The sequence below is a fragment of the Phoca vitulina genome, unplaced genomic scaffold, assembly GCF_004348235.1.
Source record: "Phoca vitulina isolate PV1807 unplaced genomic scaffold, GSC_HSeal_1.0 scaffold38, whole genome shotgun sequence".
Lineage (NCBI taxonomy): Eukaryota > Metazoa > Chordata > Mammalia > Carnivora > Phocidae > Phoca > Phoca vitulina.
The window spans coordinates 7283076-7300922 of NW_022589741.1; the positions used below are offsets into that span (position 1 = coordinate 7283076).

The 17847-nt window shown below is 35.4% G+C and overlaps 1 protein-coding gene across 5 annotated transcripts in view; it reads right to left on the reverse strand.

The window, feature by feature from the left end:
- The window catches only part of RDX (radixin), a 117760-nt gene extending 105403 nt beyond the window's left edge, over positions 1-12357 (reverse strand). The window contains exons 1-3 of one of the 5 annotated variants that reach the window (XM_032428139.1): positions 10773-10849; positions 2939-3007; positions 1787-1857 (exon numbers count right to left, since the gene is read on the reverse strand). In XM_032428139.1, the coding sequence (XP_032284030.1) occupies positions 1787-1798 (12 nt within the window). In that variant the 5' untranslated portion in view covers positions 1799-1857; positions 2939-3007; positions 10773-10849. Of the gene's footprint in view, positions 1-1786; positions 1858-2938; positions 3174-10764 lie in introns of those variants that run through there. The other 4 variants (XM_032428137.1, XM_032428136.1, XM_032428140.1 and 1 more) reach the window with 4 other exon arrangements.
- Between the last annotated feature and the right edge of the window lie 5490 nt (positions 12358-17847).

Genomic DNA, 17847 nt, shown 5'->3' on the forward strand with positions numbered 1-17847 from the left:
AAATTTGAATTTCATATAATTTTCACAGGTGAAATATTATTTTTGTGTTTTAATCCACTGAAAATGTAAAAATCATTATTAGCATGTAAGCTGTACAAAAACAGGTGGTGAGCTGAATTTGGCCTATAGGCTATAACTTGCCAATCCCTGATATAACAAAGAATCTTAACATCTTCAAATAGTGTTTCTTCCTTTCTAGTCCTTCAGCTTTTGATTTTTTTTTTTTTCTGTGCAGGTCTCCCCATTCAATGCTGAATAGCAACAATGATAGCATCTTTTGTCTTGTTCTTGATTTAAAAAAAAAAAGCTCCCATTGTTAATACATTAAAAAGAGCTTTTGCAGTTATGGTTTCTTCTATACCTAGCTTAAGAAGTGTTGGGTTTTTCTTTTTAAATCACGAATAGTTCAATCCTAGAACTCCTCTTTCTGAATTTATCATATGATTTATCTCCTATCAATTAACCATGTGATTGTGGTATAGAGTGCTTGCTATTTGACCACCAAATTCTAACAGAATTATAGTTGGGTATATGGCTACTGAGCTACAGAACATTTCTCAAGGTCTCTTGCAATTAGATATGGCTCTATGACTAAGCTCTCACCCAAAGAAAAGGACAGAAGAGACACAGGCCATTTCTGGGCCTCGGCATAAAATAACGAGCATGCTTCTCTATGCTTTTTCCTCCCTTGCCCCTGACTGACACCCAGACAAAGCAGTAAATTTATTCCTAAGTATTTTACGCCTTTGATGCTGCTACAAATGGATTTTTTTACTTCATTTTTCAAATGCTGCTACTAGTATATAAGAAAGGCTACTGATTTTTAAAAATACAACCTTATGTCCAACAATTTTGCTAAGTTCAGTTATAGTTCTAGTAGTTGTTTTTTAGATTCCTGAAGATTTTCTACATAAACAATTACACCATCTGCAAATAGAAAATTTTACTTCTTCCTTTCTGGTGTTTATGCCTTTTATTTCTTCTTCTTCTCCTCTCCCTCCCACAATGCAAAATCACACTTTGTTACCTACCTGCTGAGTCTTTAAAGTAATTCCAAAGAGATATTCATGCCAGAAAACACCAATAGCTATAACCAATGTTTTTTTTAAAAAGATAACTGGCCAAAAGAAACATTGAAAAAAAACCCCAAAATTGTTGAAGTTTAAAAACATTTATGCCAAGAGAAAAGAAATAAACCTTAGTCAAAAACTACATAATTATAAAGCTAAATAAAATCATACACACTCCCTTAAATTAAAAAAAAAAAAAGACTATATAATATCAGCATCAGTATCACTAGCATCGAAGCCAGAGTTATGAGAAAATTAATGCACGGATCCTTCCAACCTCTCATTACTTCTTCCTGTAACAAGAAGTTACTATTTATTGAGCAGTGGATGTGTACCAAATTCTTCTAATTTTCACCAAAGTCCCTTAAGTAACTAATTACATTTCCATTTTTTATAGGAGGAAATTAAGAATTGGAGAGCCTGAAGTAACCTATCAAAAGTCACAGAGGGGAAGTAGCAGAGCCAGGATATGAACTAAGACAGTTTGGCTCCAGAACCCATGAATTTTCATCTTCACTGTAATGTTACCTCTACCTCTTCTTCACTGGCTCACAGAGTACTTCGTTGCAACCACATTAATCTAAAACAAGCCATAGCAGTATCAGTGCCTTTTTCTTCCCAATGACTCTACCATAACATTTTGCCTTGTTCCAAAAGGAATTTAATGCTACTGATATTTTATTAACTAAGTAGTGGTAAAAGTAAAATACACTTACTGGTTTCGGCATTGTCCTTCTCTTTTTGATCACCTTCTTTAAAAATTCACTTTTATGAATTCTGATGTCACCTTCAGTTAAAGAAAAAAGAAAGCATAATGGATCTACTACTTTTATATAATGCCTTGATTTTAATATAATTTGTACAGAATAAAAATTAAAACATTTTAAATTGTGAGTTTAACACCGCTCTCTAAAAATAAAAAAAAAATAAAGTAACACAGAACTCTCTTATTCTAATTTTCAATGTCTTTTATTATCATTTCACCTTCTCTAAAAATATTTATAGCTGTGATTTAAAATAGCACACATCTCCGGGCACCTGGGTGGCTCAGTCGTTAAGCGTCTGCCTGCGGCTCAGGTCATGATCTCAGGGTCCTGGGATCAAGCCCTGCATTGGGCTCCCTGTACAGTGGGAAGCCTGCTTTTCCCTCTCCCACGCCCCCTGCTTGTGTTCCCTCTCTCACTGTGTCTCTGTCAAATAAATAAATAAAATCTTAAATAAATAAATAAAATAAATAAATAAATAAATGAATGAAATAAAATAAAATAGCACACATCTCAAACATAATCTAAAGCATACTGATCACCAACCGAAAGTTTTAATTTACTCAGAGACAACACATAGCAAGGAAGCAAGACTGCCAAGGACCCAAATGTTGCCTCTGTCTGCAACCGGTTCACCTCTACACCCAGCCTGGGAGCGGAGAGGGATAGTAAAAGGGAAGATATTTCAAATTATAAAGTGATGAACTCAAGAACACTTTTCAACCTTTTTTCTGTACTGACAAAGACAAAAGGAAATTCTGATTAATGTAAACTCTAGAAACTCTAGAAAATTATCTTTTCTTTGTTTTAAAAAAAGATTTTATTTATTATTTATTTGAGAGAGAGAGAGCATGAGCACGTGGAGGGAGAGGGAGAAGCAGACTCCCCACTGAGCAGGGAGCCCAATGTGGGACTCGATCCCAGGACCCTGAGATCATGACCTGAGCCGAAGGCAGACGCTTAACTGACTGAGCCACCCAGGCGCCCCTTATTTTTTCTTCTTGAAAGTTGAAAAACCTGAGTAAAAATATATTGAGTAGTTTATTTACCTAAGGTGTATTAAACAGCCACAGAGCACACACTAGCAATCTGCATGCTACTCACCAGCAAGCTGGTGGCCTTCACTGAAATTTAGAGTTGTCCTTGAGACCAATGTTAAACTTTATCTTCTCCCTGTAAAGCAAAACAAGTTAATCCTAATCAAAGAAAACCATCATACTATACTGTCTAAGGGTAAATGTTCTTAAAAACATCTAACAAACCAACCAAAAGATCTAACATTCTTAATCATTATTAGTTGTCTAAAAAAATGACAATATTATTCCAATTTGAAAACCTTCAGTGAGGTATATTAAATTATTACTTGAAAATCAGCTTCCATTGATAATATCTCTACCAAGAAAATTCATCCATTATACTAGCTTCAACTAAATTAATATACAATTAATTCTGTTTTAAAACTTCAGTGTCGGGCGCCTGGGTGGCTCAGTCGGTTAAGCGTCTGCCTTCAGCTCAGGTCATGATCCCAGAGTCCTGGGATCGAGTCCCGCATCGGGCTCCCTGCTCAGCGGGGAGTCTGCTTCTCCCTCTGCCTGCCGCTCCCCCTGCTTGTGCTCTCTCAGTGTCAAATAAATAAATATTTAAAAAATAAAAATAAAAAAATAAAAAAATAAAACTTCAGTGTCAACTGCTTTTTAATATGCTACAATAAACCTGAATATTCTCCAAATTGAAAAAAAATGAAACATCATTTCCCTAATCTTTACTCAATCATGTGCCAAATAAACCTCTCTTTAAAAGAAACCTCTACCTGAGATATTTTTTATCTAATAATTGAGCTATGAAATTCATTTCCTTAACTCTTAGCTAGGAAATGTTAACCCTCTCTCCCTCCAGTAAGTCACCTACTTTCATGAACCTAAATGTACTTCAGACCTATCTTCTCATTCTGTATCCTCTTTTCATTCCACTACTATTGTCTTAATTCATCCTTATCATCTCAGGTCTTAAAACATCCTCAAAATTGACCTGCTTTTAACATCTGTAAGTTAGTAATTCCCAAATCTGTATCTCTAGAACTTGCTAGGCTAACTTGCCTTGCTCAATGTCTAGATTATCTCAAATGTAACAAAGCCAAAACACTTAAATCTCTACCTTATAGCCAAATTTGATTTTCTACAAGTCTTGGTGACCTATTTCTAGAAGGTTATCACAGTATTCCCTCATGATTTTTTGTATCTACTACGTTGGCAGTTATGATCTTTTCATTCCTAATACTGTTAAATTTTACCTTCCCTTTTGCTTGATTAATCTTGCCAGAAGTTTGCTTAATTTATTGATCTAAAGGCCAGCTTTCAGTTTCGTTGATCTTCTGTTTCTTTTATTGTTCTTTTTTTGTTAATTTCTTTTTCCTCATCACTTTTCGTTAGTTGGCTTTACTCTGTGGCTCATTTTATATTTCCTAAAATTAAAACTTTATCTAAGTAATTCCCAATTTTTTTTCTTTTCTAGTATGTGCATCAAGGTCATAAACTAAATATGTCCAAGGCAGCTCCATATACAAAGTATCCCCCTATTTTGTCGAGAACATTTTAAAATAACTTTTATCATTTGAATATATAATCAAGTATGTATTTATAACATCAGTATATTTAAATATTAAAAAAGATCTATAAAATATTGAAACAATACTTTTGCCTTCATCTGTTATTTCACAGAACATAGAATTTCCTTAAACTCTTCACACAAATGAGACAGATTATACAAGCACTTTTTGAATCAGTATATAATACTATTACTAAAATTTTTATCCCAAACCACACAATCCATTCATATAAAGCACTGGGAATTTCTTTCCCTACTTGTACTGTTGGAGTATATTTTAATATCTACAGTGTAACCACTGTATTGTTTTTTTAAAAACCAGATCTGTTCTAGATTTGCCTCTTTTTTTAATGCTTAAACCACTTAGCAAATGAACTCTGTGAGCTTTCCAAACTCACATGTACTCAAGGCATTTCAGGTCAAAGTGCCTGTTTTAAATAGTACTTTCAAGCCCAAGAAAAAGAACAAAGCAACAACAGAGCTCCTAAAAACACAAATATAAATCTCCTTTTCTGGGAAGTATATTTTGAAATGTCTTGTCTTATATTTAAAACCATACCATTTTTCTGAGCAAAAGAAGTCAATCAGAGAAAGACAATTATCATATGATTTCACTCAGGTGGAATTTAAGAAACAAAACAGAGGATCATAGGGGAAGGGAGGGAAAAATAAAGACAAAATCAGAGAGGGAGACAAACCATAAGAGATTCTTAACTATAGGAAACAAACTGAGGGTTGCTGGAGAGGAGGTGGGTAGTGGGATGGGATAACTGGGTGATGGGCATTAAGAAGGGCACGTGATATGATAATGAGCACTGGGTGTTATATGCAACTCATGAATCACTGATCTCTACCTCTGAAACTATTAATACACTATGTTAATTAATTGAATTAAAATAAAATAAAATACCATTTTTCTAAGTATCATTTTAGTGATTTCCCACACAGGTTTTTATATGTAGTTTTTTCATTGGTTCTACAAGTTTCCCTTTCCAGTTTTGATCTCTAATCATGACTAAGAAATTTTTTTTTTAAGATTTTATTTATTTAAGAGAAAACAAAAGTGAGAGAGAGCACAGAGGGAAAGGGAGAAAGAAATTTTTTTTTTAATTTTCAAATGGAATGGTTACAGGTCTGGGAGCAAAGCGCTTTTTATTATTTATTTCTAACTTTACTATACCATAGTCAAAGAATTCATTAAGACTTCCTTTATGTTTAGTACACGGTCAGTTTAATTTCATTTCTAACTGTTCTGGCTATAAATGACAATAATGTAGGTTTTGCATTTGATAAGTTAGATCAAGCCAGACCAAGTACTTAATGTTTTGTTTATAGTTTCCCTACTGTTGCTCATTTTAGTCTACTTAAGCAACTTGAGAAAAAAATGTATTAAATTTTCCCAAGTATGATTGTGGATGTTAATTTCTTCTTATAAATTGTCACTTTTCAATTTATATTTTTTTAGGCTATGCTATTAGGTAAGTATAGGTTTAGTGAATTCTCCAGTGAATACTTCCTTTTTCAATTAGGTAATAATTTAATTGCATTGAGAATTCTAAATTCTTAGTCCTTCAGCATTTGGAGGACATTATTTTTCTGGCATCTGTTACTGCTGATGAGCTACCTACTGTCAATCTAACTCAATTCTCTGAGATAATCTGCCTTTTTTCTCTGCTTTAAGGAATTTTTTGGGGGGGGAAGTCTTCGGATTTGCTTTTATTTATCTTGTTCAGGATTGGATAAGCTTCCTTATTCTGAAGACGCATGCTTTTCTTAAATTCTGGAAAAACATTAGCCATTGTCTCTCTCATTCTCTCTTTTAATTCAGCAATTCTCATTGGACACAAACTGCATATTTTATTCTCTAGTCCATACCTACTTTTTCATATTTTCCATCTCTTTATGTCTCTGTGCAACATTCCTCTACTTTCTAATGTTTTACCTCTTCAATAGTTCAGCATTTTAATAATCCTATGCTATTTTATAATTTGTTTTAAACCTTCCTTTGATCCCTATGTTTATTTTTTGTCACCGCACAATTTTTCTGTTTTCAGTTCATTATGGTTTCTTTATAGAGTTTGTAATTTTGGACAGAAAGCTCGTGTCCCTAACCCACTACCCAATGTAGGAGTCCCATGAGCCCTGAGTTGTGTATATATATCCCTACAGAGGTATTTCAGGTTTGCTCGTACCAGAGTATTAGGAATTAAAAAAAAAATTTTTTTTAATTTTTTTTAAGATTTTATTTATTCATTTGAGAGAGAGAGAGAGAGCACAAGTAGGGGGAGAGGCAGAGGGAGAAGCAGTCTCCCTGCTGAGCCGGGAGTCTGACATGGAGTTCCATCCCAGGACCTGGAGATCATGACCTGAGCTGAAGGCAGACACTTAATCATCTGAGCCACCCAGGCGCCCCTAAAAAAAAAAAAAAATTTTTTTTTTTTTTAAGAGGCACCTGGCTGGCTCAATCAGTGGAGCTTATGACTCTTGATCTTGGAGTCATGAGTTCAAGGCCCATACGGGGTGCAGAGATTACTTAAACAAATACTTTTTTAAGGAACTTTAATTGTCCTAGGCCAATTTTTACATTATTGCATTACCATATCTGATTTTGTACTGCATTACCATATCTGACCCCAAAGCTACACACTAAAGAAGTTAGAAGACACTCAGGAGAGCTTCCACAGGTACTGATCATGTTATTTATTAAACCATACAGTTGTTATAACCTTCCTGTGCAATCTCATCGGTAAGGAAGAACAAGGGAAAGAAAGTGAGAATTATATGCCAGACTATATAAACTAAGTCAAAGCACTCAAGTTATAGAAAAAGTAGTTAAGAAACACAGGGCCAGCTGGGTGGGTAAATAAATATCAAGTATGTAGGTTTGCAGAAATTTTCAAGTTATGTATTAATCTAATACTGGAATGAAATAAAGGTAGGTCTTTTTCCTTTTCCTTTAAAAAATGATTTATCCAAGTTTTCAATGTTAGAGTTACTTCAAGTTGTACTCTATAAAAAGGACGTTTCAAGAAAAAAATTGATGTTAAAGTTTTAGGTTTAGTAAGAGAGCTCTGCAGATATAAAAGAATAAAAATATATCATAGGCCAACACACATAAAACCAGGTTTTCTACACAAGCAAACTAAGCTTTTAAAATTTCCAACAAACCTAACTTAACTATATGAACTGTGAGGGGGGAGCTAACAAAAGCCTCCATAAATAAGGATATGGTGGACTTCTAAAAATGCATGTTTTCAGACCAGTGTTTTTCTCTCTTAAAGTTCAGGTTAGTCTCCACCTTGTTCTTTGGGTTTTTTTTTTTTTTTTAAAGATTTTATTTATTTATTTGTCAGAGAGAAAGAGAGCACAAGAGGAGCGGCAGGCAGAGGGAGAAGAAGGCTCCCCGCTGAGCAAGGAGCCCGACGCAGCGCTCCATCCCAGAACCCTGGGATGACCTGGGCTGAAGGAAGACGCTTAACCAACTGAGACACCCAAATGCCCCATCCACCTTGTTTTATTTCAGTTAATTATAAATTATCTAAGAAAAAGAATAAGGTTCTACCACTTAATTTACCAGCTGAACACAATGTGATTACTCAGCAACAATGCCCTGTACTTAGAGAAGACTCCACAGTTGTGTGCTCTTCTTATACATTAATTCTCTACTAACAAAAATCAAAGGAGACAAGACATGTCACACTATGGCTACTTTATAGTTGAAGAAACAAGGTCAACTGTATGTAAGTTTCTTGTTCTCAGTCGCATGAGTAATCACTGGCCAAACGGTCTTTTGACACCTACCCCAGAGTCCAGAGCTATACCATATACCCACCCACCTGTCTTCCCCATTTGATATTTAAAAATTGCTAAATAATTTCACTTGTGGAAATTTACCCAAAGAAAATAATAACAAATGTGTACAATGGTAGAGCTACAAAGATTTTAGTTACAGTGTTATTTATAAAAGTATATATAATAGGGGCGCCTGGGTGGCTCAGTAGGTTAAGCAGCTGCCCTCAGCTCAGGTCATGATCCTGGAGTCCAGGGATCGGGTCCCCCATTGGGCTCGCTGCTCAGCGGGAAGTCTGCTTCTCCCTCTCATGCTCTCTCTCTCTCTCATTCTTGCTCTCAAATAAATAAAATCTTTTTGTTTTATTTTTTAAAAGATTTTACTTATTTATTTGACAGAGAAAGAGAGATCACAAGTAGGCAGGCAGGTAGGCAGAGGGAGAAGGAGAAGCAGGCTCCCTGCTGAGCACAGAGCCTGATGCGGGGCTGGATCCCAGGACACCAGGATCATGACCTGAGCCAAAGGCAGACGCTTAACAACTGAGCCACCCAGGTGCCCCAAATAAAATCTTTTTTTGAAAAAAGTGTATATAATACTGAGATAATATTTAAATGAACCATGGTACATCTGTAGGTTCTGCTAGACCCCAATGCAACCAATTAAAATGTTACAGAAAAATATTAAATGACATGGCAAAATATCCACAAAAAAAGGCAGGTTATAAAACCATACATACAGTATAATCACATTTCTTTTTTAAAAGTATAAATGAAGGGCGCCTGGGTGGCTCAGTTGGTTAAGTGACTGCCTTCGGCTCAGGTCATGATCCTGGAGTCCCGGGATCGAGTCCCACATCAGGCTCCCCACTCAGCATGGAGTCTGCTTCTCCCTCTGACCCTCCTCCCTCTCATGCTCTCTGTCTCTCATTCTCTCTCTCTCAAATAAATAAAATCTTAAAAAAAAAAATTTTTTTTAAGTATAAATGAAAAGATGAATATGATTATACTCCAAAATATTGAGTCTCTATGAATTAACATGAATCTGTAAATTTCTAAAATGAAAATGTAGAGCTTTTGTAATAAGAACATTTTCTTTAAAATGAAAGAACAAAATTATTTTAAGTAAATAAACTGAAGTCAGACCTAGAACTTCACCATAATATTTAACAAAATCTAAGTAGGTGAATCTTTTTTCAAAAAGAGACTTTAAAAATTCTAATTTTTGAGGAAAAAATGACTAAGAAAAATATATGTTATGATGAAAACAGATTAATATATTTAAAATCCCCACACCCCTAGAACAAAATAAATAGCAAAATAAAAGTAATACAATAGAAAAATATCCAACAGTCATAACAAAAAGTTACTATGGAAAGTAAAGAAATAATTAAATATATAAAGATATCACTCAGACCCCACTCAGTAAATGGTTAAAAGACAAAGTCTCTATAAACTCTTTTACAAAACAAATGCACAGTCTTGCATTAAAACCATAAATCAAGGGGCGCCTGGGTGGCTCAGTTGGTTAAGCATCTGCCTTCGGCTCAGGTCATGATCCTGGGGTCCTGGGATCGAGCCCCGCATTGGGCTCCCTGCTCGGTGGGAAGCCTGCTTCTCCCTCTCCCACTCCCCCTGCTTATGTTCCCTCTCTTGCTGTCTATTAAATAAATAAATAAAATCTTAAAAAAAAAAAAAAAAACCCACAAATCAAAATGGCTTTAAGGTATTACTGATTATATACTCATTAAACTAGCAAAATAATTCCTAATTATACACGCCAGTACTGATGAGGCAGTACTGCTGAACAAGTATATAAATACTGCTGGCAGCACCATAAATTGGCTCAATATTTCTAGAAATAAGTTGTCAATATTAACAAAAGTTCAATTTCTTTCTGAACAGGAAATTCTGCTTTTGGATTATACCCCCAAAGAAATAAAGAAATACAAAAGAAAGTAATCTGTAGCAAGATATTCTCAGCAGTACTCATTATAGAAGCCAATGATTAAAATTACAATGCTGAAACTACGTGACAACATGGACTACTACAGGTTTTCTGTGTATTAGGACAAACTGTGTCAACATTTACATTAGTATAAGTGATTATGTAACCACTCGTTCTAACTATGTAAAACGCAGGTATCCTTACAAATGATATCTTAATATACAGAACTGGGCACTTAATACTAATCAGGGTCTTATTTTTGTTAAGTTCCTAATTTTAAAAATCAGATGAGAATTTTAAAAAAAAAGTATTCCAGTAAATTGGTCATATCTCAGTTTACGAGCTTATATAATATGACATATATAAGAATCCCACCTTAAATTTTTTTAGGATGCAGCTTTTTTAGCCAATTTAGTTATTATTGAAAAATATTTGTATCATAATACTTAATATAATATTAATATAATATTTAACCTCAGTAATACATTTCTAGTCCTTCCATGATTGCATTAGTATGTTTTTTCCTGAAACTAGAATTTGTTAGTACCAGAATGGACAATTTAATAAAATGTCACATGAAAAGCTAAGATACCAAGATACCGAGATACATGTCCTGGGTTTCCATCTCTAACTGATTCATCTTGAAATCACTGTCTTTCAGTGTCTTCCTTTCTTCTCTAAAAAAAAAAAAAAATGATAATATATAATCACCTAAACCATTGCGAGATACTTAATAAAAATCAACTCTTCTCCCATCTACCCTCATAATACATAATTACAGAGAAAAAATTTACTCCCTCCTCTCTACTCTTCCTAAGTTTCTTAAAAGTGGTCTTACCCTACCTCTCTGCCACACTGACTCCCCCAGAAGCAATGAAGCACAATCATGGCAGCGACATACATACTCAAGTAGTTTTAAGAGATCTGCGAGCATACATATTTCCCATTTCCAGAAGATTAACTGTATGGTTATATACTCTAAATACAATGTTTACAGACAAAGCATTCATATGAAATATTCTCTTCTTTGTCCTTTAACTCTGAGGGTGACCCTAAAACAGCCTCTTCTCTACCTCAAACAATGGAAAAACAGCCTTATGCTAAACACCTTGAGCTCTAGTAAGTCAGTGGCACGACACTCTTCCCACCTGCCAGGTGGTAAAACAGGTGTTAAGTCTAGTCCATACTGGGCCTACACCGAAGCTTCAATAATTTATACCACACTGCCTAACTCTACTCTTAAGATATCCTTTTCCTCCATGCCTCATTATAATTTTTTTTTCTGTCTTTTGAGACATAGAAGCAATCTCTGAACCAACTGTGGTTTCTCCACAGACCAAAAAGTTACAAAAGAATTCCTTTGCCAATTTACTGGGGGATTAGGAAGCAGTGTAACAAAGACAAGTATAAACTGAATTAATAAGGTAACTCCGGCAGTCAAACCAAAACAATAACTACAATAAAAAAGTTCTTAATCACTTTTCCCCTGCATGGGCCACTCCGGTGAAGCCTGTGAAGCCCTTCTTAGAAAAGCATTTTTTTTTTTTAAAGATTTTATTTATTTATTTGACAGAAAGAGAGGGAACCTTGAACAGTACAAGATACTGTTACAGAATCTTAAATTCCTTACTAAAAGAATGAGGATTGTGATACCTACCTATCTTGGGCAGAGGGAAGAGAGTAGTTATGATGAAGATTAGGTAAAAGAGGTAAAGTGGCTGAAGAGTGAGTATTCTGCAGGTACTTTCTTCATTCACTACCCTTGTCCTTGGTTTTGGCCTTCTTTATTTGCAAAATGGAGCTAAAATTTTTTGCTCTCTTTGCTTCACTTGAATGACGTGACATTATGTAGCTAAAGGTACATTAATATTGCTATTAAATTCAGAATTAACACTGAGCTAAAAATACAATATAGTTCTGTGTATAGTAGAGGTTTTATAAGCCTTTGTGTCTGAACTTGGAGAGGGAAAAAAGTTGCTTTTTTTTTTTTTTTTTTTACACATTTTCTTTCATTATTAATGTGGGCAACTGGTAGTATTAGCAGTAGCAGAGACTATTTCCAATAGAAATTGCAGATATTTTCATAGTTTACTGTTACAGAATAACTCATCATTACTTAGAAGTTTAATCATTAGATCCACTGGTAAATATTTTTATTTAAAGATTAATTAAAAAGCACAGATATTACTGTGTCATAAATTTGTGATTTTAATATTTTGATAATTGCATTCCAGTATAATTGGAATTATGCAGTGTTAATGTATTTTATTTTGTGCATTTTAAAATGCTTTTCTAGGGGCGCCTGGGTGGCTCAGTCGTTAAACGTCTGCCTTCGGCTCAGGTCATGGTCCCAGGGTCCTGGGATCGAGCCCCGCGTCGGGCTCCCTGCTTCGCAGCAAGCCTGCTTCTCCCTCTCCCACTCCCCCTGCTTGTGTTCCCTCTCTCGCTGTGTCTCTGTCAAATATATAAATAAAATATTAAAAAAAAAAAATACTGGTATAATCACCTCTGTAAATGGATTTCCTGTAAGGATGATATGCAGTTCCAAATAAGGTATTAAGTAGTTGCTTATGTAGAAAGTGACTTTTGTTCAAGGATATTTTCAAGGAAATCAAATATTCAACATTTTTGAGCAATTTTTACATGCAAAGCAAATTTCTAAACTGTAAATATAAAGCAGAATTGCAATATTAAAAACAAAAGTTTTACAATGAATTCAGATTCTCTTCTAAAAGAAATCTGGAAATTTATTTATTTTTTATTTTTTTTAAGATTTTATTTATTTATTTGACAGAGAGAGACACAGCGAGAGAGGGAACACAAGCAGGAGGAGCGGGAGAGGGAGAAGCAGGCCTCCCGCGGAGCAGGGAGCCCGACGCGGGTTCAAACCCAGGACCCTGGGATCACAACGTGAGCGGAAGGCTGGCGCTTAATGACTGGGCCACCCAGGCGCCCCAGAAATCTGGAAATTTAAAGGAAACACCTTATCTATATTGTTCCCAAGGCGGATAGAAAAACAAATAAAACATTACCATTTGCATTGATTAATTTTAAATGCTAAAAGCTAAGAAAGCTAAATCCAGTCCAAGTTCTTCATTTTACACTTATGAAAACACCAAAAACTAATACAGTAAGTGTTTAAAAATGTAAAAACAGATTCATGGAAGTCACCTTAGCAGCAGGAAAGAAGCAAAGTTCCAAAATGACGTGAATCCTGGCATATAATTCTATGCTTTATAGGTTTTGCAACACCAGACATCATAGTAGCTTACTTTCAAAAGAGAATAAAATGTCTTAAATATCTCTTAAATTGGACAAAACTCTCTCATGCAGTCAATAAAGCTATATGGCAGTTCTATCATTAAGCTTCTAATTTTCAAGATATTCAAATCTCCCTTTTAGAAAACTGGAATGCTGTCTGGCTCACAGTAGGCCCTCAGAAGTTTGTTGGTGATTTTATTGGTGAATTAAGTTTACATATAATATTCAATTGTCTTTTTCTGCTGATCATTGTCAAGGGCAATATTTTCCTCTCATTTATGTTATAAGATGACCAAACAATATATTAATAAGCAACACACTACAAGAGACAGCAAACATGAAAGTGGGGGGAGAAAAAAACTCCTCCCAACTAGGTCTCCCAAGTTCAGGACTCTATCATCTCTATTCAAGACCCTTATCAAATTAAATTTAAAGGCCAGATAATTTGACCCTTTTAATGGTAACTGTAATTATCATGCTGGTTGTTGATTGGTATATATACACCAACTTTGCTTAATAACCAAACTAAGATTTTATAGTTTCTCTAAGTCTAGAGTCCACAAATGTCTTAAATATAAGGAGCCCTGATGATGGCTAACAAAGTTTAATCCATCCCACACACTCAGTAAAAGCCAAACGGTTCCAGATTCAATTAAGCATGGCTGAGATTTCCTGTATTCCCATTCTCCCTTTTATCAAGGGTCCCTCTGTTGCATTCATGTGCCCGCATCATTCCATGCACTAGCCAGGATTTTTGGTTATAAACGACACCTACTCTGTAACTTATTGAAAGGTTATTAGTTAACATACAGAAATAGGAAAATTAAAAAAATAAAGTAGGAAACAACAATCAGAACTCACATCACAGAAGACTCTGCTTAGAACACTGATGCACTATTAACTCCTGTTCCTATACACAAGAGCATTTAAGCAGTTAACACACTTTATAGTACAGCACATCTATATTCCCATTAAAGTGTAACTTTCTCAATATCTTACTCACCAATTTGGCACAGAAGTATAAATGTAGGCATGGTATCTTAAAGTCAGCAAACGTTTTCCCTAAAGGGCCAGGTGAAGGGGCGCCTGGGTGGTTCAGTCGGTTAAGCATCTGCCTTCAGCTCAGGTCCTGATCTCAGTCCTGGGATCAAACCTGGCATAGGGCTCCTTGCTCATCACGGAGCCTGCTTCTCCCTCTCCCTCTGCTACTCCCCCTACTAGTGTTCTCTCTCTGCTCTCTCTCAAATAAATAAATAAAATCTTTTTTAAAAAAGGGGGGGGCAGATAAATAAATTTCTTAGGTTTTTCCAAGGCCATATGGTCTCTGCTACAACTACTCTGCTGTTGTAGCATGAAAGCAGCCACAGATAATATGTAAACAAATGTGCTATGATGTGTTCAAATAAAACTTTATTTATAAAACAAAACAAAACAAAACAAAAACAGGGACTAGGCTGCATTTGGCTCCTGGGCCAGTTTGTCAACCCCGGCCTTCAAAGTATTTTAGCAGGAATCAACGCTTTCCATTTCATAATTTAAATAAATTTAGTACCCAAGAAGATAGAACTCACATATCACGCTAGATTATGTACGACAGATCAATACTGGATATAACTTTGGGTGGGGGTAAGAAAGAATCCAAGACACTTGGTATATGAATAAGGAAAACAATCTAGTGGAAGGAGAGTCGTAAGAAAGGGCAATTCCATTACCCTTACCAGTGACTAGTTAGGTATGGAATATATCCCAATCCCAGCCTATGAGATGAAGACATCTGCTGGGGGGCTTCTGGAAAGGAGAGTCCTTCCCATTTCTCTGGGTACGGCTGTATGGATGGCATGCTAGTCCTGCTGCAGCCAGATTGTAACAAGAGGAAAAGTCTTACTATGAAGCCAATGTGAAAGACCACAGGGCAGAGAATTGTAAAGAGAAGGAGTCCTTGATGTCATTACTGAGCTATTCTTGAGCCTCTGGACTTTATTATGTAAGATAATAAATTTCCTCTTTATTTAAGCCAAGTTGAGAATTTTCTATTATTGAGGCCAAAGTATCTTATGTGGCAGAAGTCCTTGAAAAAAAGATTGCTCACTTCAGTTTGACTGCAGCCAGTTTTACTTAACTTCAACTTTCCACAAATAAAAGAAACATTTAAGGCCCTGAAAGCTCACAGAGACTACCTACAACTCAGAAAAAACTATCTGTTCCAATTACTGATACTGAAATTCGTAACTTTATAAATTCTATAATCATGGGGAAAAAAACAAAACAATGTGCTACCTCCTTCTTTCATACTGTACCTAAGACATTCTTTTTTTTTTTTTTAATTTATTTATTTGAGAGAGAGAGACATAGCGAGAGAGGGAACACAAGCAGGGGGAGTGGAAGAGGGAGAAGCAGGCTTCCCGCCAAGCAGGGAGCCCGATGCGGGGCTCGATCCCAGGACGCCGGGATCATGACCTGAGCCGAAGGCAGGCGCTCAACGACTGAGCCACCCAGGCGCCCCCCTAAGACATTCTTTTGACAAGGTTTTTTTTCTCTAAATCAGCGGTTGGCAAACTTTTTCTGTAAAGGGCCAGTGAGTGAACACTTTAGGTTTTGCAAAATATATGGCCTCTGACATTACAGCTCACAAAAGCAGTCATATACAATATGTAACCAAATGGGATTTCTGTGTTCCAATAAAACTTCATTTACAAAATCAGGAAAGCAGGCCACATCTGGCCTGCCAACTAATTTGTTGACCTCTCCTCTAAATGGTTAACAGCAAAGAGAGTATCCTTCTCAAACAAACCAACTTGACTAAAACTCAAAAACAGTTTATTTCAAATGTATATAAATTAGGTAGAAAAGTAACCCAGCATGTCTTGAGCATTCTCATCTACATTAGACTGCTTGATGTAAAAAAAAAAAAAAAAAAAAGTCATTACCTTATTGTATATATAACCTCTGCAAGATACAATTTAGAATTCTGTTATAGGGTAACTGATATATATTACAATAGGAAAAAACAATACAAAACATATGTATATGCAAATTTATAACATTTACCTATTAAATAAAACTAAGTGTTTTAAATTAGTAAATCTGCAAGGATTTCTATACATACTGGTTATTCAAAGAAAATAATTCTATACAACTCATAACCTGAGTGAACCCTTCTTTTCCAGGAAGCTGAAGCTAGAGTTCAGTATTAAATGGAATGAGGAAAGAAGTAAATCATATGGACTATATTTCCTTTCCAAACAGTTCCCAATACAAAGACACATATTTTTAAAGGACACCACTTTTCACTATCAATCATATGCCGTACTCTAGGGAGAAAACAAAAAGTGAACTTCACCTTCAATCATTAAGCAAGAAAATTTGCACAAACACATAAACACACTTTTGAGATTATAGGAAATCACACTGTGTGACTGCATTCAACTGATAAAAATCTGAGAAACATTAATGTTTAACAGTAATAAACACCCTTTCAATGTTTGTTACAAAATAACCTTATTTTTATAGACTTTAAAATCATAAATATGAGATAAAAAGTGTATGTTTATCCTTGCGTAAGTATTGGCATTTTCCGTACAGAAGGAAAGAAGTGCTAATATTAATTAATTACCTATGAAAAACATGAGTGAGAAAGGGTGGGGGAGGGGGAGTTCTGGGGAGTGAAGAGGACTTTATTTTTCCTTTACATCTTTCTAGATTTCTAAAGTTTGTCATAAAATGTATTACTTTCATAGTCTTTAAAAATGGTTTAAAATTTATGTTCAGTATAAATTAATATTAAGAAATATACCAAGAACTAAAATGAGTAAGAAAGGCAGGATTCTGTGAAAGAAGCTAGAAGCTGAGGAACTCTCTGGGGTCAGACTGGCCACTTCCATCACGGTAGAGGTGAGCTTCACTGGCTGCCAAAAGGGAAGATCCCGAAGAACTTTAGCTATCAGTAAAAACACTATGAGGTTTAAAATAACCTTGTAAGAGGGGGGTCAACAGCAACTCAACCCAGTTCCGCTGAATCCAGTACCCCAAGGGTAGTATTAGGGTAGTTACGAAGTGTCCATTAGCTTTTGGTCTCCTGCAGGGCCCGACTTCCTTGAGTTCCCAGATTCACATCGGTAGCATAAAATTATATTAGCTTTACCCTGTCAGGTATGGTCCACTGGCACAGCTCAGTCTTCATAATCTTCATACGACACATTTTTTAGGCTTTGGTCTTTGGGAAATATTGGTTAAAATTTGCCATTTTTAAATCGCCTAAGTTAAAATTCATTAAGTTAAAAATGGATGAAAAAACAAGACTCCCACCATCATTCCACACTGTAGACTCTAATTAGACTATACATAAATTATATTAAAAGATTGAGAATGGGGCGCCTGGGTGGCTCAGTCGTTAAGCGTCTGCCTTCGGCTCAGG